Source organism: Oncorhynchus kisutch, linkage group LG10 (genome assembly GCF_002021735.2).
Source record: "Oncorhynchus kisutch isolate 150728-3 linkage group LG10, Okis_V2, whole genome shotgun sequence".
NCBI lineage: Eukaryota > Metazoa > Chordata > Actinopteri > Salmoniformes > Salmonidae > Oncorhynchus > Oncorhynchus kisutch.
The window spans coordinates 62,169,632-62,191,726 of NC_034183.2; the positions used below are offsets into that span (position 1 = coordinate 62,169,632).

The 22,095-nt window shown below is 42.5% G+C and overlaps 2 protein-coding genes across 2 annotated transcripts in view; one reads left to right on the top strand and one right to left on the bottom strand.

Moving 5' to 3' along the window:
* Positions 1–4,505: 4,505 nt before the first annotated feature.
* mchr1b (melanin-concentrating hormone receptor 1b) lies at positions 4,506–9,694 on the bottom strand. Its single transcript, XM_031834582.1, has 3 exons — positions 7,495–9,694; positions 6,917–7,031; positions 4,506–6,386 (listed from the first exon to the last, which is right to left on the bottom strand). Exons 2-3 carry the CDS (start codon positions 6,993–6,995, stop codon positions 5,356–5,358), a joined length of 1,110 nt encoding a protein of 369 aa, XP_031690442.1. The 5' UTR covers positions 6,996–7,031; positions 7,495–9,694; the 3' UTR covers positions 4,506–5,355.
* Positions 8,112–22,095, top strand: part of LOC109898661 (growth factor receptor-bound protein 2) — a 42,989-nt gene continuing 29,005 nt past the window's right edge. Inside the window, exons 1-2 of the mRNA XM_020493715.2 lie at positions 8,112–8,515; positions 9,694–9,983. Coding sequence (XP_020349304.1) covers positions 9,906–9,983 — 78 coding nt within the window. The 5' untranslated portion in view covers positions 8,112–8,515; positions 9,694–9,905. The remainder of the gene's footprint in view (positions 8,516–9,693; positions 9,984–22,095) is intronic.

A 22,095-nucleotide genomic window follows, 5' to 3' on the forward strand; every position in this document is an offset into this window, starting at 1 on the left:
GCAACGTCCATAAAGCAGGTAATAATACGCACCTACAACATGCAACGTCCGTAAAGCAGGTAATAATACACACCTACAACATGCAACGTCCATAAAGCAGGTAATAATACGCACCTACAACATGCAACGTCCGTAAAGCAGGTAATAATACCCCCCTACATCATGCAAAGTCCATAAAGCAGGTAATAATACCCCCCTACAACATGCAACGTCCGTAAAGCAGGTAATAATACCCACCTACAGCATTCAACGTCCATAAAGCAGGTAATAATACCCCCTACAACATGCAATGCCCGTAAAGCAGGTAATAATACCCACCTACAGCATGCAATGCCCGTAAAGCAGGTAATAATACCCACCTACAGCATGCAATGTCCATAAAGCAGGTGACTAGTCCGGCCTATCAGTTAATAAGCACTCCAAACAGATGTTATCTATATGCCTGGAGGACTATGCACATTCCTTCTGTTTTGTGAAGGGATGTAACTGCTCAGTCAGCACAGATGTGTCATTTTTATTGTGTTTTGATTGAGGCAGTAATTAATGAATGACTCTACAAGGTGTTGAAAGCGTACCCGCAGGGATGCTGGCCCATGTTGACTCCAATGCTTCCCACCGCTGTGTCACGTTGGCTGGATGGCCTTGGGTGGTGAACAATTCTTGATACACACAGGAAAAATTGGTGTGAAAAACACAGCAGGGTTGCATTTGTTGACATACTCAAGGTGTATGTCAGGTGCGCCTGGCACCTACTACAATATCCCGTTCAAAGGCACTTAAATATTTTATCTTGCCCATTCACCCTCTGAATGGTACACATACACAATTCATATCTTGTCTCATTGCTTAAAAATCATTATTTAACCTGTCTCCTCCCCTTCATCTACACTGATTAAAGTGTATTTAACAAGTGACATGAATGAGGGATCATAGCGTTCCCCTGGTTTCACCTGGTCAGTCTATGTCATGGAAAGGGCAGGTGTTCCTAATGTTTTGTAAACTCTGCATTTGGTGTATATAATCATAGATAGGGAATCACTGGTGCAACATCATGTAAGGAAACGCATGTATTCCTCTCACTATGTTGAATTATACAGTGCATTCGTTGTAAAATGTACACATTGGAGAGTATCAAATCCTGTTCAAAAGACTGATCCGCAATGATTTAGAGCTTAAATCAATGTATCACAATTTAGTCTGGAATTATTTATATTATGATGAAAAAGAGTTGGTATATTAAAAGAGTTGGTATATTAAAAGAGTTGGTATATTAAAAGAGTTGGTATATTAAAAGAGTTGGTATATTAAAAGAGTTGGTATATTAAAAGAGTTGGTATATTAAAAGAGTTGGTATATTAAAAGAGTTGGTATATTAAAAGAGTTGGTATATTAAGCTTTTTTGAGGCCTTGCTCACAATTCATTCTGTGGCAGCACAAGGACCAAACGATATACTGTATGTGAGGCTCTTGATCATATCATTGATCATGACACTGGTGGCGAGGGGAGAGAGGCCAGGAAACTGACAGTGAAGATGCATTAGAGGAGGAAGTGTCAGAAGTTGAAGACAACACAGAATATGATCCAGACCAAGAGACAACCAATGAGGAACAATCCAGTGATGAGGAGGAGGGCCCTGCTGAGGTTGTTTTTACATTCCAGTGATGAGGAAGAGGGCCCTGCTGAGGTTGTTTTTACATTCCAGTGATGAGGAAGAGGGCCCTGCTGAGGTTGTTTTTACATTCCAGTGATGAGGAAGAGGGCCCTGCTGAGGATGTTTTTACATTCCAGTGATGAGGAAGAGGGCCCTGCTGAGGTTGTTTTTACATTCCGGTGATGAGGAAGAGGGCCCTGCTGAGGTTGTTTTTACATTCCAGTGATGAGGAAGAGGGCCCTGCTGAGGTTGTTTTTACATTCCAGTGATGAGGAAGAGGGCCCTGCTGAGGTTGTTTTTACATTCCAGTGATGAGGAAGAGGGCCCTGCTGAGGTTGTTTTTACATTCCAGTGATGAGGAAGAGGGCCCTGCTGAGGATGTTTTTACATTCCAGTGATGAGGAAGAGGGCCCTGCTGAGGTTGTTTTTACATTCCGGTGATGAGGAAGAGGGCCCTGCTGAGGTTGTTTTTACATTCCAGTGATGAGGAAGAGGGCCCTGCTGAGGTTGTTTTTACATTCCAGTGATGAGGAGGAGGGCCCTGCTGAGGTTGTTTTTACATTCCGGTGATGAGGAAGAGGGCCCTGCTGAGGTTGTTTTTACATTCCGGTGATGAGGAAGAGGGCCCTGCTGAGGTTGTTTTTACATTCCGGTCAAAGAATGGGAATTTGTCCTAGTTTTCATCCCCACCTGAGAGGAGAGGTCGACTGAAAATGTTATCAAGATGACCCCAGGGCCAACGAGATACGCCATATCCAGGGTTGATGACATAAAATCCTGCTTCGAACTGTTCCTCACAGAGTCAATCAAAACTATAGTGATAAACATGACCAACTTGGAGAGGAGACGCGTTTACAAAGACAACTGGAAGGAGGTAGACCAGACAGACGTCCAAGCAGACGTGGGTCTCTTGATTTTGACAAGTGGGTGGAGTGCCTGCAACTCATCTATAACCCAAGTCCAGGCACATGCAACAACCACCATGTCCAACATGTGCATGAGAACACACAAAATGTAACCACAATTGACTGACAGATTGTGAACATTTTAATGTTTTTGTTATTGTTAGTACTACTGTTATTATTTCTGTTCTTTAATGTGTTCAGACATTCATTTTGTAATATGGTAAAGTTTTCATGTGTAGTTTTGGGCTTATGTCCTTTCTTTACTAATAAAATCATACCGGTCAGCGCCAGCTGTGCCACCAGAGATTCTGGGTTCGAGCCCAGGCTCTGTCGAAGCCGGCCGCGACCGGGAGGCCCATGGGGCGGCGCACAATTGTAGGGGGGGTTAGGGGTGGTTTGGCCGGCAGGGATATCCTTGTCTCATCACGCACCAGCGACTCCTGTGGCGGGCCAGGCGCAGTGCACGCTGACCAGGTCGCCAGGTGTACGGTGTTTCCCCCGACACATTGGTGCGGCTGGCTTCCGGGTTGGATGTGCATTGTGTCAAGAAGCAGTGCGGCTTGGTTGGGTTGTGTTTCGGAGGCACATGGCTCTCGACCTTCGTCTCTACCGAGTCCGTACGGGAGTTGCAGCGATGAGACAAGACTGTAACTACTACCAATTGGATACCACGAAATTGCGGAGAAAAAAGGGGTAAAAAAACAACAACAACACCATCACAAATCCATTACCACAGGAAAAGTCAACAGACGCCTAGGTTAGTATCTGTGCCTGCCTAATAGCGCATATGCATGTTCTGATTACCTTCGCACGCACACGCACATACACTACTGCCTTCATCATTTACATATTACATAATGAGAATGCCAAAAGGAAAGGCCCATGATACTAATATTGTAAATATATAATATTTACATACACTGGAAGTTCTACTATGTTTAAATCCCCGAGCTGACAAGGTACAAATCTGTCGTTCTGCCCCTGAGCAAGGCAGTTAACCCACTGTTCCCCGGGCCCCGAAGACGTGGATGTCGATGAAGGCAGCCCCCCACACCTCTCTGATTCAGAGGGGTTGGGTTAAATGCGGTAAGACACATGTCAGTTTAAGGCATTCAGTTGTACAACTGACTAGGTATCCCCCTTTCCCTTTCCCTTTCTATAGTGCTGAACTTGTATGAGAAACCCCCAGTTGTTATCACTATTTCTGCAGCCTATACTAGGACAGCTCTTAATTCCAAAACCACTTGTGTACATTGCAGTAGGATATTGCTTTCATCTGGGGTTTTCCTTTGGTAATGGCCATTTTGAGTTACTGAGTGAAATGAAATACTTGATGTGCATTATTAATGTATTTGTACCCTGGTGCAGTGTTGTGGTTCCATAAATGAGAAGTGAACCAGGATCCATTCTAATACCACTAATGAGTTGGTAAAGCGGGGTCAAAAATTGGATTCCCTTCGTATTTTGATTTGCTTTACCTCCAGTTTACTCCTCACACATGCGTACAAGTGCACAGTATTGTCAAATTAGTACTACATTTATTTGATTGAACACCAATTCAGGTACTTTATTTCTGGACAGTGTTGGAAGGGAATCCAATTTTCCTGGGAATGTAATAACAATAGTAATGTATGGGTGTCTGGGTTTGAGAGCGGCAGTGTTCAATATTGCATTGTTCTCCTTCTAAAGCAAGCCATTACTACCCTACAAATGGTTCATTTCCAGCCCAGTTATAACTTTGCCCTTTTCCAAGATTACCAGCAGATAACCTGCCTCTCTTCTACAGCAGCCATCAGGTAAAATATTGCTTTGTTTGGACAGAGTGCTTTTTCCTCTTTTATGTGTGTTTCCCCTTCTCTGAGAATAAGAGCTCTTCACAAATACACAAAATGCACTCTAGCACAGACAGTTCTGCTGCTACTGTATTGCATTGGGTTTTTCTTACGTCTCATGCTTTAATTCTTTATTGTAACATCTAGAAATCCCTTTGGATCAATTGCAGTCATTCAACACTGCATCGTGCATCAGCACATTATTATTTTCCCAAAGATAACAACATAGAGGTTTCCTTGGTGATCACAGACATTACATGGTAATAGACAGGCTGCACATATTCAATATTACAAAATGACTAAGGACAACATATTAGAAGATAGCCCAAAATAATACATCAATACGTCACAACTTTCTCAATGATCACAGTCATCACATAGGTTCCAGTATAGACATAGATGACATTACGACAAGGTGTGATTTCCCTGCCTCTCAGATCACTGACTGGACGGACCAATGACAGAATCACAGAATATCACATATCTACACAGAAACCTGTTTTAACACATTGAACTGCAGTGGAAACCTGTCAAATCATCAAAGAAAACGAAATACAAATTGTTACCACTTGAAACAGAACTGCAAAATAGTGTTATTGATAACTGTGGGCTGACTTCCTTTTATAAAAGTTCACATTGTTACTAATAGCCTACAGTTCAATTGCCTACTGAATACTAGTACAACGTCCCTGTATTCACAGTTCCTTCATGGGAGCATGATAGGATAGGATTAATAGGATGAAGTTGAATGTCCCTGTAGGGAAAAGTGTCTTATAAACACAGTACTGCTGTGTACAAAATAGATACTGTACACACTCAGCATTTCTACATACATTGCACGTTAACCCTGTCATACACATTGGGAGCATGACTGTCTGATGGGGGCACCACTTCCCACTGAGCTGAGAGAGAGCCCAGATTCATGGAACTAGGGCTGAGGGATGGGGCTCGGCTAGGGCTCCTGACTCAGTGCACAGCCACAGTGACAGGCAGCATGTTGTGTACTAGTAGGTCTCTGGAGGACTGGGACTGATGATTACACTCTGGGGCCAGTCTCAGACTCACACTACCGTCAGCCATGACAGAGTTCAACCCGAAGACCCGATTGTTCGGCCGGATGGCCACAATGAACTGCCTCTTAAAGGTCTCACTCAGCAAAATGTAGAGGTATGGGTTGACGCAGCTGTTAGCGTAACCCATGCTGATGGCAATGTTGTAGACATAGAGGAAGGCAAAGCTGGGCCTCTGAACCCCCAGGTGGGCCAGCTGCAGGATGTAGTATGGAGCCCAGCAGATGAAGAAGGCCAGGCATATAGCCACAGCCATACGGGTCACCTTACGTGTACGTACTCTCAAGCTGCGCTGGGGCAGGGGGGCCACTGTGGCAGACATGTTCTGAAGGATCTTGAAGAACACCACGCAGATGATGACCAGAGGCAGGGCGAAGGCCATCACAAACTGGTAGAGGGTAAACCAGTAGGTGTCAGTGGCTGGATTGGGCAGCAGGAGGGCACAGCCCACTGAGCCGTCCCCACGGGGCATAAGGCCAGCATACATCCACACGGGAGTGATGGAGACCAGGGAGAGCACCCACACCAGACCCACCGCAGCCCCCGCCACGCAGGGTGTGCGCACATGGTTGAAGCGGATGGGATGGACCGTGGCCAGGTAGCGGTCCAGAGTCATGACGGTGAGGATGTAGGTGCTCACTATCTGGCTGTTGGAGTCCAAGGCGGTTATGACCGTGCACATGATGTCACCAAAGCACCAGGAACCGTTGCCCAGGAGCTGGTGGATGAGGAAGGGCATGCCCAGGAGGAAGAGGAGGTCCACTAAAGACAAGCTGAAGATGAAGATGTCCGGCACTGTCTGCTGGGCTCGGAACTTGGTCTTCTTCACAATGGTGTAGATGACAATGCAGTTGCCAATAATCCCAAAGAAACAGATGACACCGAAAATGCTGGGCATTAGGATGTTGTGGTAGGGCACATCATTTTCTGTAAGTATGACAGGAAAATTACATTCAGTCTCATGTTGCAGTGTCATTCAGACAGGTGTTCGCTTGCATACAGTAAGTCTTGATTTTTACTAACAGTATATTGTCACTCCTGGCTGCTACATCACAAAGATCAGAGACTCCAAACTAATCCTCAGAGATGGGAGCTGCCAACTCATGTGGTGCTAATATTCATTGCTAATTATAAACTGGGTGGTTCAAGCCCTGAATGCAGTTGTATATCAGATGGTATCCTAGGGGAATGACAGAACATGTATTTTTGCTGTTTTAATTACGTTGGTAACCAGTTTAAAATAGCAATAAGGCACCTTGGGGGTTTGTAGTATTTGGCCATATACCACATCTCGGGCCTTGTTGTTTATTTAAACCACGCGTTTACATTTAATAATTTCATTCGAATGTAAAGTAAAAGTCATAGGACTAAATTCCGAGGATAACATTGAATTAATTAACATTGATTTTACATTATAACATTCATGCATGAAATCAGGAAAATCACAGGCTACCTACCTGCTGGACTTTCGGGTGAGTTGTATGATGGGAGAGACGTCTGAGACCAGTTCTCATTCGATACATTTTCGAAGTCCATTTCGAAGTTAGACTAAGCTCAACAAATGGATGGGCTCTAAATGAAAAAATGATGTGAAAACAGGCAAATAACGTAGGCCTAATTACCATCAGAGTAGACTATAGAAATAAATATTCTGTCATCAGTAGGCTATACTATTGTTGTGCTGCTTGGCTACTGTCAATAAAACCCACTTCGTGCTCAAATAGATGCAGTCGAATAGTGAAATGTATTATTTCATAGTGGCAAGAATTGTTGTAATGACATCAAAATATATTCGGGAAATTCCTTCTCCTCATCACGGTCTCAAAAATATAAAGGTGAAACATTTGTAACTACTCAACATTCTTTACAACCCGAATTGTAAACATCTTAGACCCAAAGAAAGGCACGGGCGCCCTTGTCTATGCTGTGCATTGTAATTATTGGTGATGAACCAGGCTCCAATTATTCTAGTACATCAATTAATCAATCAATCAATGTAATTCAGTGGACACGGGGTGAATATGTACAAACTGACCTTTTCTTGCTTCTATTTCTGTAGCCTCTCCTCAAAATCCAATTGGTCTTCTTCTTCTATCTTTACACCAGTAGTGTTGCTAATCAAAGCACTCCCTCACACAAGAATACTTCTTGGAAGAGAGCCTGTGAGGTTTACAGTGATGTGCCTTGCCAACATTTCATATGGTGGCTTCGCATCCTGCCCTATATGGCAGAGAAAAAGAGGAGGGGTACATAGAGACACGTAGTGACAACTGATTTTGCATCGTAGCAATAATAGGCTATGTGTGATACCTGTTTGTAAGTGCCTAGGTGCACAAGTAACACAGTGCCACTGTCAAGATTGATGCCCGTTTGTGATGGCACCGTTTGTTGGATTGACAACAACTAAGAACAAAAAACGTGCCACAAGGATAGGGGGACATTGACATTAAATGTAGCTATTTGTATTCCAATCATTAATTTCATTGCCTTTCGTCCCTTGACACCAGGGTGTGAGCATTATTATTTTGTGTGTAGACCATAGTGGAAGCCATTTGCCACTAGGTGACGCACTTTCCTATGTTTTCACCATCTAACTAGCTATGTAAACGAAATGTGTTTTAAATAGTACAACAACACTTTAATCTATATTGCCTATTGCTGCATCAGGCATAACAAAGTTATGTGACAGACAGAGATACATATATTTTCGCTGTACTTGAATTTGTTTTTTAAAAGAGCAATGCAACCACAGAGCTTTATGCAGCTAGCTATTAGGTGAAAGTATCGCGATAGACGGTCCAAGTGGCTCGCAGACGAGACCTATGGGCTGGTCAGACACTCTGCTCACAGCGCGAGGCAGGAGCCGAAGCAGCAGCAGCAGCACCCAAAGCATCTGGAAGGAAGCGGAAATAAACGTCGCTGGCTAGTTCGAGTTTAAGCAAAAACAGACGGATTTTGTATATTTACCTCCACTAACAAAACTATAAAGTGTGGATTCTAAACAATAAGGACATTTGATCAAGCAAGAAGTTTACATTTCACAGGTTAACTGGCGGGTGAGTTTTTGTCTCGTTCTACTGAATACTAAGCCAAAGCTAGCCAGCCAGTTACAGTACCCGCTAGCATACGAAAGTATTTTCTTCGTTTTTTGCTTTGGTTAGCTATAGTACTGTAGCTAGCTAATAGGCCTACCTGCTTTCCATGCAGTCTTTCCTAGAAACGACGAATTCACATGCATAACTGCACACAAACATTTTAACCTGGATATTAAACAAATCACTGTTCGCTAAATAGGTTGGTGTCTTTTACTTGTTTGTTGTTACTAGTAGCTAGGTAAATAGCCGGCTAGCTTTTTCGTTTTGGCTAGTTGCTAGCTAACGTTAGCTTCCGCTTTCACATGTCTAGCGTTTGAACTGTCTCATAGCTCTAATTCAAAACAGCTGTAAACGGTGTTTCACAGTACAACCAACATAAGTGAATTTAGCAGAATTGTAGTAGAATTGGCTATATCACTGGCCCTAATGTGGGTACCTAACGTTAGTTAACTGACTTTCCTACAAGTGGAAGCTGTGTCACAGATATAAACAAACTGATAACGAGAGTTGCCAGAAAGCCTCCCAATAACGTTCATCTTAAAATAATAACCTACAAAGATGTTGTTCACCAACTAGCTAGTTAGTCACTTAATATAACGTACTTAGCATAGTTGGTAAGTAAGCCTGGGTAACTAGTAGTGACCTACGTAGCGGAAAGTATCGAATTGATGCAGAAATGGTATATTCCAGTGCGGGTTTGGATTGTTGTGTGTAACAAGCAGGCTAAGAAATGTTTAGTAAACAACGAATCTGATTGGAGGGCTAGTAAACCAATTCACATGAGGAATGTTGCACTACAACAGGTAGCTACAGACTTTAGCGCTCCCCCATTCCTTAACCCAACAATGGCCTGTCAATTGTCAAATCTTGGCCAACCACTAGTGTGGATTTAATTCTGACATTGGTACAGTTCGTTTTGCATTGCCAGGTGCTCCAGGTGGGTTGAGATTTCACTTAGGACCAATGGAATGGTCTAAAAATTAATATCCTCCGTCCACCCGGGGCACCAGCCATGCAAAACGAGCTCCACCCATCTCAATTTCAGTCCCATCATCATACAGTGGTCGACCAACACAACACCCAGACGTAAACAGAGATGCTAGATATTAATTTGTGGCATGTTTCTCCCTTTTTTGCAGATACCTTCTGTGAGCTTTATGTGAGGAGCCATCCCTAAAGGAACGGGTCATAGACGGGAGGAGCGACTCGGAGCAAGCAACCGATCACAGAATTCTTGAACAGTTATTTTTTTATACTGAAGTTACTGGTCTCCACACATCAACGACAGGGAATAAAACAGCATTCACCCTCACAAGTACCCTAAACCCACAGTTATCCAACAATCCGTACCATGGAGGCCATTGCCAAATATGATTTCAAAGCCACTGCTGACGACGAGTTAAGTTTTAAACGTGGGGAAGTTCTAAAGGTAGGATGAGCGCATTTTTTTTGTCTTCAAATTATTTAATTGCAAGGCTTGGTAACGGCTAGTTATCTTCTTTAAAGGATTGTATAATTCACCTGATCGAAGGTTGTTAATCTACTTATATTTTTAGGGGCACATCGAATTGGTTTTCTGTGATCATATGCCCCCCAATTGTCAAGAAAAAATACATTTGAATTACACAAACATGTTTTTCTATTGCAAACCAGCTACAATAAAATGTTTATCATGGAAAATATCAAAGACCTTATTGCCCCACGTCTAGTAAATAACAGCAACACAACAGTTTATTTGTCAGAGTTGTTGCCTTCTGCAATGTTCCTCTTTGCACTTTCTTTCCTCAGCCCTTGCTTCAAACACAATATAGTATCGGTATCTTAAGCTACACCATATTCAATGAATAAGCCAACATCACAGTACGCTCAATACAAGCTTTAGGCCTAGTAGAGTGATAGGGCTCCACACTGGGAACACAAGGCCTTTGCGGATGGGTTTATTTCACGGTATTGAAATGCCAATCCTTCAACTTCGTTTTAGGTAAAGAGGGGGTAAATTTACCGCCTAAGCACACCAGCCATATGTTTTATCTGATTTACGTTTCAAACGATTGTGTGTGTGTGGCAAATGGAGCTAAACCTCTCTCTTGCTAGCAACTACATGTTTGTAAGATTCTGTACACTTTAAATCCTTTGAACTACTCCGTACACCCCATCAGAATGCCTCATGCACTATTTTTGTTTTAATGTCATGGATGAATGTGAACAGATGTTTTCTCTGGGACACTTGATGAACATAACACACCAGTGCAAACTGTCCCTGTTCTTGCACCATAATAGCGGTGTGTGTTGACAGGCAACAGGTACCCACCTGCCTCTCATGCAGTTGGAGAGGACACTGCTGTTGAAACAGTATCAGTAGTCATCTCCCACTTATTTTAAAAACCCACCCAGTCTCTTCAACATGAGTCATATTCAGAAAATATGTTCTTGACCAGCTCATTTCTGGGTTTTAAAGCATAGTTAAGTAATGTTTAAAGCTAGTTAAGCACAGTGGTCTCTTACACAAGACCCCTATAACCATAGAAACACAATACTCTTCATTTCAAATCTAATGTTATTTGTCACGTGCCGAATATAACTGTAGACCTTTTTTTCTCCACCTTTTTTTAACCGGGTAGGCCAGTTGAGAACAAGTTCTCATTTACAACTGCAACCTGGCCAAGATAAAGCAAATCAGTGTGACACAAACAACAAAGAGTTATACCTTACTGTGAAATGCTTACCTACAAGCACTTAAATTAACCTACAATGCAGTTCAATTAATAGTTGATAAAATATTTACTAAATAAACTAAAGGGAAAAATGAAATGAAAAGTATCCTAATAAAATAACTAAGAGGCTATATACAAGGGGTGCCGGCGGTGTCAATGTAAATTGTCTGGGTGGCCATTTGATTAATTGTTCAGCAGTGTTATGGCTTGAGGTTAGAATCTGTTAAGGAGCCTTTTGGACCTAAACTTGACGTTCCGGTACCTCTTGCCGTGCGGTAGCAGAGAGAACAGTCTATGACTTGGGTGACTGGAGTCTTTGACTATTTTTTTAGGCCTTCCTCTGACATGCCTAGTATTTAGGGCCTGAATGGCAGGGGGCTTGGCCCCAGTGATGTACTGAGCCATATGCAGTACCCTCTGTAGCTTTAGGACAGGTCCAACGCTGGGGATACAAGGAGTAGGCTAGCCAGAGATATACTCCCGTCCCTCCTAGCCTCCGATGCCAGCGTGGTGCTGGGCCCCTGTGATCGGACACCCCCCTCGCCCAAGCCCCCAGCAGCACCGAGCTCTGCATAAATATTAATCAGACAGCGAGGGTGAGGCGGCGAGCAGCTTGATGGCAGAACGCAAAGCCTGCAGCACAGCGATACTCTAAAATTCCTGTAGGAGTTGCGTAAGCCACAGGCTAGACCGCCATGCGCCCAAATGGCCTCGGCACCATCATCGATAGATCAGAGAAAGACCCGTGGAATACTGGTGTGAGCGAAGTAACCAAATTAATTTTGATTGCATGGGTATCTAAAAACCATGTACTTGAAAGGTTCTCCCCCCGTACGGTTTAATTTCAGCACTCATCTAAGTGCTAACTTTGTAATAAGTAGGTCCTGCCATATGAGAACAAGTCTCATTATATCTGTAGAAATGTTTAAATGGCCTTGTCCATTCTGCCTCCCTTCATCCAGCCCTTCGTATGTGTCAGTAAGATCTTGAGGAGTTCTCTCATGCCTCTTGAATATTGCTACTTATAAATATGAAAAGGATTGTATGCAGACTAGGTACAGTCAACTTTTCTTTTTAGTCTGGGAATATATGAATTCAGTGTCAGCCTGTCTACCTTGCAGAGGCATGAGTTTGAATGTGAAAGGAGTATGCACTACCAGAGCATGGGGAGGTCTAGGGTCCATTGTCCTAGAGAATCTCTTTAAGTGCATTTGGCTAGCACCTCCTCCTGCTCTGTCCCTGGAACCTTGCATGTCATAATCCTTTCTCTGTGCTGCTTTTGTTCTTTGGCTGACATGTTTTGGCTTCAATTTCTAGGAATCACCAGGGGGTCCTCAGTAGAATGATTGGTGCTTCTCACTTACGGGTGAAGCCCTTTTTGAATTCAGTCACTTTGACATCATCCCTTTTTATTTAAACAACATTTTCCATACATGTTTGGCCATTTTGCACACCCCACCATGAGACATCCATATCTTCATTACTGGAAAAGATAAGCAGTTGAGTTTGATAGCATTTAAAATCTCCAGGGGTGCCGTACTACTGACTGACCCTGTAAAACAACACATTTCACTGCACCTGTCCAACCCTATAAACAGGGTTGTCAAACTACTTTACAATAAATAAATAAAATAATACTAAATATAAATGAAACATTTTTTACGAACTTACTGAGTCACAGTTCCTAAGGAAACCATTCAATTGAAATAAATAAATTAGGCCCTAATCTATGGATTTCACATGACTGGGAATACAGATGTGCATCAGTTGGACACCTTAAAAAAAGATTGGTGTAGGGCCTCCCGGGTGGCGCAGTGGTCTGCATCGCAGTACCACCAGAGACTCTGCGTTCAGCCAGGTGCAGCGTTAAAACTCCACATTACTAACCGGCCGCGACCGGGAGGTCCGTGGGGCGACGCACAATTGGCCTAGCGTCGTCCGAGTTAGGGAGCTTTTGGCCGGTAGGGATATCCTTGTCTCATCTCGCACCAGCGACTCCTGTGGCGGGCCGGGCACTAACCAAGGTCTCCAGGTGCACGGTGTTTGCGCGCTGTGTTAAGAAGCAGTGTGGCTTGGTTGGGTTGTGTTTCGGGGGACGCATGACTTTCGACCTTCGTCTCTCCCGAGCCTGTACGGGAGTTGTAACGATGAGACAAGATAGAAATGACTAACAATTGGATACCACGAAATTGGGGAGAATTTTTTTTATTTGTTTGGATCAGACCACCATTTCCCTGGTATACCATTGCAATTCATATTTTAACTTCTACCAAAAAGATGTCCGTTCTACCAAAAATCTGTGTTTTTAGATCATTGACATTTTAAGGTTAAAGGCACTTGAAAAAAGGTTTTTTTAAAAATCTCGAAATTATAAAATAGGTAGAAAATCCTGTTTGTCAACTTTTTGAATTATATCAATCTCAACCGTTTATCTTTTCCAGTGTTGAAGACATTGATGTTTCATTGTATGACCAGGTATACAAAATAGGTGAACTTTGAGCACGTGAATGTTTTTGCATTTATGTCCAAAAATTAACTTTCTTACAACAGGCAAATATGTATGGAAGGTTTTGTTTAAACGAAAGGTGTGCTGTCAAAAAGTGACCGTTTCATCATAATTGCCTTTGTTGGTGTGAATGAGTGCAGTGGGTGATCTGACTGGGAAAGAGGGGTCATTAACAGAACAGTGGTCGGCCTATTTAGAGCAACACCCCCCAGAACAGCAGTTTTTCTGCAGTAGCAGTGACTTGCCAATGTCACTCACTGAGGTTTTCCCTTCAGAGTCATTCACAGAAATAGAGGGGAGACAGAATCTGAAATGGGGAGGCGGTGCTTGGTTGATGACTACCTCATCTGGCGCCACCAGGTTTGAGGGGAACCGTAGTCCGTTCACTTGACAAGTCTCCTCTTCTCCAACTATCACTCTTAATTTCTTACCCCCCCTTCCTCACTCTACTGATAGCAGGACACATGTCTGAATGTTCTCCCCTCCAGATGACTCTTCTGTGGGACAGGACAGAACATATCCTCTCCATCCACCATAATGACCACAGGTGCCTCACATCGTTGCATGTTTAGCATGTAGGCTAAACCACGAAATGAAGCTGAGCGCACCATCTCCCATGTGACAGACTATTTTCGGCTGCTTTGGTTTAGCAAGTTTATTGGGGGGCGTATATTGGTGAGATATACCTTTCATTGACTGCCATGCAAATGACATTGCAGAGTTACTACATGTGCAATGCACATACGATAATGTTTTCAGTTATTGTCATCCGCCTAAACCTTGAAGGAGTAACCATTATTTGCTAAGACGGGTTTTTCTTCAGACCAATTGTTCCCCTGAGGTAAGGTAATCATCAAAGAGTAGTGAGCATAGCCGGATTATTACACTTAAAAAGATTAATCCTAGATTATAAACCAACAGTTTGAAATCCAGGGGTTGTGTTCTGCCTTTTGGCAAGCTGCCGTTCGTTGTGACCGTTAGAGGTTGTCCGCTTTCTATTTGAGGAGTGTGGGATTTGTCCTTTTTAGGTTTGGCCTGCTCCCAAACTAGCAGGGCTGAGAGTCACTAGTTGCAAGGTAGATTTGGTCACATTTTAAATGGCCTGCTACATGGCTAGTGCTCAAGATGGGCTTTTTTTGTCTGCCTTATGTTTCAAACAGCAGTGTGATCATTTCTGTGTACAGAACAATCACTTCAGATAAAGTCTACTTATTGTATGACTGGTTCTACGGCACAGAAAGGAAATTAACACATAAATAGGCCTCACGTGAATCTTAACCTCAACACCCCCAAATAGCCTGCTGCTTCCATTCAGTCTGGACATTTTGATATGTGATAAAGCATCAGTCAGTTTATCATATCAGACAAAGCTGTCAGTGTGATATTTAAAAAATGGGAAAGGAAACTAGGTAGCTCAGCCATTCTGTTTCCAAGTCTGTGCAGTTTTATGCAAATTGTCAGGTTCACATACTGTAGAGTAGACTGAGTAGTCTTGTGATTAATTAATCATCAATCTATTCGAAGGTATTTATCATGATAATGTGTAACTTTCACCTCTTTAAAGCTTAGTATCTGTTTCTTCTGTCTACTGAATTATTAAACCCAGTTTAGTTTGCATTCAGGGTATTGCATTCAAAAATCCATCCAAGATTGAGTATCAGTGTCTGAGGCATGCTTTCCTCAACATCTATCTCCAGTACTGCCTGCTAGTGCCTAGCCTAAGCATCTCTGCTTTTGAGACAAGGGGTCTCTCTCACGAGTGTATGGCCTGTGTTGAGGCTTTGTTATTCAAAGCCCCCAAAGTCGCCTTAAGTGCACCAGCATGGAGAGATCTGGTGTTTGTATTCTATTTTCTATCCCCCCTCCACCACACAGGAGCATCTGTTGAGCCCTTGTGTTTCACACAATGTATCGTCTCTGTGTCACCTCTCTCTCGGTGTGTCACTGTTAGTCTCTGGGTGGCTGAAGCCTAGACTGTATGAGTCTCTGTCCTCTGAACAAGATTGTGAGTTTGCCCTCTCAAACCAGAAGCTGTGCTGTGATGTCAGTGCCTACAGTCTGGTGGTGTAGCTGATGAAAGAAATGCTTGTACATGTCAGTGATTGCTAAACTGTATGTCAATCACAGGATATACACTGAAGGCTTCTTAAAGTCGAAATAGGATTCTTTAATCCAAACAGTTGCGAAGATGTTTAGCGACTAGCTGGTGCTACACAGCAATTTATTTCACCCTCATTTCCGCCTGCTTTTAGAAAACACCCTTTACATAACTAGTTATCTAAAGCTCCACCATTGGTGGGATTGGAACGTAACATGCATTAATCGCCTCATGCTGCTGTGTAAGCCTTTTGTTGTGTTTCATAAACATGACAATGTATTTTTACAGAAATATAAATCATTCTATAATCCAGATTCAAAAGATCGACTATGTGAAATCAAGATATCTTTAAACCTCTTTCCCTCAGTATTCAGTCAGTAGGTTTTGTGTGTGAATATGACAGCAGTCACTTTGGATTAAAAGTTTGCGTTACTGATTTCTCTCGCTAGAATGCAATGTCTGGTTGAATATTTAAGGTTCACTAAAGCCCATGCTATTTGTATTTCTTGGAGTAGAGCTGGTCATGATTTTTACATGTTTTCTGAAGGCCGTTATTATCTAATTACGTGGTGCTCTTGGGAGTTTTTTCCATTGCTCGAAAAGAGGGAAGTAAGACTTACACTGGTTCTATTTCCACAAGAGCTGACAAAAAGTCTGTGTTTTAACCATGATTGAGCTGTGGGAAAGTTTGGTGAAATTAGTCTGTGCATGCATTTTGTGTGTGAATGTATATATAGCCTGTTTGTGTTCTCTTTTACATTACACTTTCAATGTGTTGCCCTGCATGTGTTTTCTGAGAGAGACTGTAAGAACACTGCTGACCTGAAATTACTTTTACATTGTTTTCCTTAATTATCCAAACCCTAACCCTTAACATAATTTGAACAAATTCTGAAATTAAATATCGGTTTGAGGGTCAGAAGTGTCCGCATAGCCTTTTCAGTGTTTTCTGTGAGAGTGAGTGGTCATAGCCACTCATGTGGCCTGCCTTTGATTCACACAGGGACGTGTGCAGTGTATGGTCCTGTTGTTTTCACATTGTGTTGAGCATTCAGGTTGCACTGTTCCTCGGCCTCTACCACTGACTCACACAGCTGATTGACCAGCCAGGGCTCCTCTAATTTGCAGCCCTGAGTCACACACAAATGTATCCCTCTTATTTGTTACACACACAGACTAAGCGTGGCAATCACATTCTGACTGCAACAACGGCTGAAATGTTCCTACAAAAAAGGCCTTTTTTCTACCCTTTTCTTTCCCGCTCTGTTTAGCTTACCTAGAGTTTTCTCAGGTGCACGATGGTAGTCTTAGCGCTGAATTATACTGTCCATATTAGGCTAACTGTAATTGAAGAACATGTACCTCATATAGACATCTTTGTGTGTGTGTGTTGTTGCACATTGCTTTTTTCTGCTTATCAGTAATTGGCGTACACAACAGAGCTGTACTCCTACCTTCCTGTTTTTATTAAACATACATTTTAAAGCTGTTAGATATATCTGAGTTTCTGTAGAGTTTCTTAACATATTAACCTAAATAGTGAAGTGTTAATAGAATAATCTTAGCGCACACTAAAATGTACGTAGCTAATATGAAAAATATCAGGTAAATTTTTTCCTCACATTGTGCTGATTGACTTAGTTTCACAGTGTGTCATGTGAGTTTGCATCAGCGTTAAAAAGGGGAAGGAACTCATTTTAGCTTTGGGGGGTTTCAAAAAATTCTCCTTTGGGTTAGGCTCACTGCCTCTGACAATAGAACCCTATTCTTTATGCTCTTGGCTAGTTCTCATTTGAGAAGCATGAATGCAGCCAGTGCTTTTTCAGATCTATTTGTACAGCAAAAGACAGCCCTCTATTTGAGAACCAGAGTGCCATTATAATGCTGCCAATGCCATATTGTAGAAGCAGTGAGCTGTAAATCTCCTTTTTTATCAAGTCAGTCATGCCATATGGCAGGGCAGCCAATACCTCATCGCTGTGCTCTTCTATCACAACGGAAGCTAAGGCTACATGAGCCATGATGCCAGATGCGTCCAGTCAGTGTATGTCATGTGAAATAAAAATGTTACTGATTTTTAAAGTAATTTTATTGTTTTAGGCTATGCTTACTCTACATTTATTCACCCATCTCAAATCATCCACCATTACAAAAAAAACCTGAGGGGAATAGCCTAGTAGTGTTTAGGTTTGTTTAGGTTTATCCCTGCCGGCCAAACCCTCCCCTAACCCGGACGACCCTGGGCCAATGGTCTCCCGGTTGCAACAGAGCCTGGACTCAAACCCAGAATCTCTAGTGGCACAGCAACACTGTGATGCAGCGCCTTAGACCACTGAGCCACTCGGGAGGCCATACATACTCATGTTTCACTTATAAACCAGACCTGTACCGTGAACGAGCAATAAAACTCTGCCCAGAAAATGCCCTCTATTCACCTTTTATGGTGACAATAACACCCTCTATTGACTGTTTATGGTGACAATAACGCACTTTATTTGCTGTATAATTTGGCACTATTTTGAATTAGGCCACGGCAGTTTTGTAAAAGAAGCAGCAATTGCGTATTTGATCACATTTCTGTAGATGTGTGGGCAGAATGTTCAGATATTTTGCAGTGACTTTTTTTTCTTCAAACAACATGCATCCTGCTTGTCAGCATATTTTGCAACATTTGTTGCATGTTGGAATCAATTTAAATGTAGGCTACAGCCCACACTTCTATATAAACAAAGAATTGTTTAATATTTTGTTTATCAATAAATTGTTTCCATGTCCTGCCTTGGTATAGGCTTTGAGATTAAATAGGTTTATGATGTCACACTCCTATCGTACAGCAGTAATCAAATATTTTACATAAGCTACCGGTCTATTTACTGTGTTGGCAGAAAGTTAAGGTATGCTGTATTTAGAAAAGGACTGCGACGACAGTTTCTGAAAGAGACTATAATGGCAAATTGTTGTTCACCTGTTCAATTAGTCTGTAGGCTATAAACTGTGATGCCTATGGGTTCACGTACAGCAGAACTTGAAATGCATGGCTTATCTAGTCACTTATGCTCAATTGAACGAGTGATGTGCATGGTAGTTTGTTGTATTCAGGAATATGAACCTATCACGGCCAGAAAAGGTGAGAAATGTATTCTGTTATGAGTCCTATGTTGAATTATTTTAGATTACAAAAATAAAACGCTAGAGCTGTGTTCGAATACTCATACTAACTGCACTAACCATACTATTTGTGACTTTAAATTGAGTATGTAGTTGGCGATTCTTCAGAAAATGGGCGTGCTAGCCAGTTAGCTTTGGTGCTTGACTGCCGTTGTGAGGTCAGAACGCCCGGCTCAACCCTACTCCTCAGCCAGAGCATCCAGTGTGCGCTCTGAATGCTCTGAGAACGATACGCTCTGAATTTACAAATGGACAATCTGACAACGCTCTGGATTTACGAACGCCCAGAGCGCACTCTGGCACTTGAGATTGAATTTACGAACACACCCGAAATCATAAAATGTTTAGCTAGTAATTTGTTATGCTAACAAGCTAGCAAGAGGTTGCGTAGCAACAGCATCAACTTACGGTAGACAGGCTAGTAGGCTCAACTGAAAGGATACCGTTTGTTTACAGTATACTAAAATGAACTAATAGTATTTAGTGTGTATATACTCATTATGTATGTAGTATACAGTATGTGTATTTGAACACAGCCTAGATTTTCTCTCTTCTCACAGCCTCAAATGGCTGCATCTTGTTAACAGGCTATGTTTTTTTTTAAGTAAGCGTGTCATCCTATATCCCATTTGCACAAAACACTTACTTGTCTGCTTGCAATACAATACCTCAACCACTATGCATGATCCGAAGTTTGCATGGAGGAAAGGACATTCTCACGTCAAGTTCAGTTTTTATAAACTGGTGCACGCAAGCTTTTGGGGTATATAAATTAAGTTTATAAAATACATATTTCTCAGTCCCATTTTACGCAACAATTTCTGAGAGATATTGCATCCTATCTTTAGACCTAAGCACTGGGAAAGTGGCTGGATGTTACCTTTTCTTATTGCTTTGTATCCAATCACGTCTCAGGTTATCAAGACAACCTGATGTCTTGTCATGCAGCCCTGATATGAGCTCCAGTCAGGCGGTGCTCCACTTTCGCTCCCATAAAGCAGCTATAACTGACGACCAGGAGAAGGCCACAGAGGAGAGTTTGCCCGGTAGCCTTCAGCAGCATTCACTCACACTAATTTCCTTCTTAAATAAATAAAGATGAAAAGTTTGACTGGCTGGCAAATTTAGCTCCTAACAGATCTTTGAATCCTGCCCGCAGAGCATGATCTAAGGCCCTTCTCTGCCTCTCTCTTCCCCCCTCTACTCTTCCGCTGCTGAACTAGAGGCTGGTGTTAAGCCAACACTCTCCCATTTGGCACTGTGAATGGTAAAGGATGGCCTTAATTGGTCTATATTAGAGCTGAGCGATATGGACAAAAATCTATATCATGATAAATTGCCTGAATTCATGCGATAACGATAAATTGAAGTTAATAACATTTAATGTGCACCTTTTTTTTTTAATTATCCTTTAAAGTACTACTACTACTAGTTTGATGGTTTTACCTATCAATTGTCCCATCAACAACCCCCCATATTGGCAAACATTTAATTTCAAACTTTACATTTCTCTAATGTAGGCTACTTATCGTAATGAACAATGTCAGCAAAATGCCTGTGATGGGTATGGTCTGTGTCGATAATTTTCAGGTTTATCGTCCCAGCTCCAGTCTATATCTACCTTTTAATCTTTCACTGTGCAAACTGATCCGAATTGTGCTGTTTTAGGAGTATGTGCCATGGTAAAGTGGGACCGTCCCTCCTACTTCAGTGCTGGGAACCTTGGAATGCAGATTGAGCTTGTGCACTGGCACATGCGTGTGTGTGTGCAGTGCAGCTCTCACCACAGCTTAGCTCACTTCCTGTTTGGAGCCTCTTTCACCCCCAGCAGCTTCCTGTCTCCACGGCACAGTCGATCACGACACCCCACACCTACAGTGCTGCACTGGATTACAAAGTGCAAAACGGCATGTAAGAATACACCAGCCTGTGGCTCATCACCAAAGAGTAGCTGGATTAGCTTTATTGAACAACAGAAATAGAAACACAACATTTAAAGTGTTGGTCCCATGTTTCATGAGCTCAAATAAAATATATCCCTGAAATGTTCCATAAGCACAAATGTATTTCTCTCACATTTTGTTCACACATTTGTTTACATCCCTGTTAGTGAGCATTTCTCTTTTTCCCAAGATCATCCATCCACCGGACAGGTGTGGCATATCAAGAAACTGATTAAACAGCAGGATCATTACACAGGTGCACTTTGTGCTGAGGACAAAAGGCCACTTAAACAATGTGCAGTTTTGTCATACAACACAATGCTTCTGAGTTCTGAGGGAGTGTGCAATTGGGGTGCTGACTGCAGGAATGTCCACCAGAGCTGTTGCCAGAGAATTTAAGGTTAATTTATCTACCATAAGTTGCCTTCAATGTCGTTTTAGAGAATTTGGCAGTACTTCCAACCAGTCTCACAACCACATGTAACCACGCCAGCCCAGGACCTCCACATCCGGCTTCTTCACCTGTGGGATCGTCTGAGAATAGCTTCCCGGACAGCTGAAACTGTGGGTTTGCACAACTGAAGAATTATTGCACAAACTGTCAGAAAACTGTCTTAGGGAAGCTCAACTGCATCCTATTCCTCCTCACCGGGGTCTTGATCTGACTGCAGTTCGGCATTGTAACCGACTTCAGTGGGCAAATTCTCACTTTTGATGGTCGCTGGAGAAGTGAGCTCTTCGCGGATTAATCCCAGTTTCTACTGTTTCTGGCACACAGCGTGTATGGGCGAGCGGTTTACTGATGTCAATGTTGTTAACAGTGCTCCACGTTGCCGGTGGGGTTATGGTATGGGAAGGCGTAAGCTACGGACAACTAACACAATTGCATTTTATCAATGGCAATTTGAATGCACAGAGATATTGTGATGAGATCCTAAGGCCCATTGTCGTGCCATTTCGTGTTCCAGTTCCCGCCGATATCAAGCAACTTCGCACAGCCATTGAAGAGGAGTGGGACAACATTCCACAGGCCACAATCAACAGCCTGATCAACTCTATGCAAAGGAGATGTCGCACTGCACGAGGTAAATGTATGTCAGACCAGATACTGA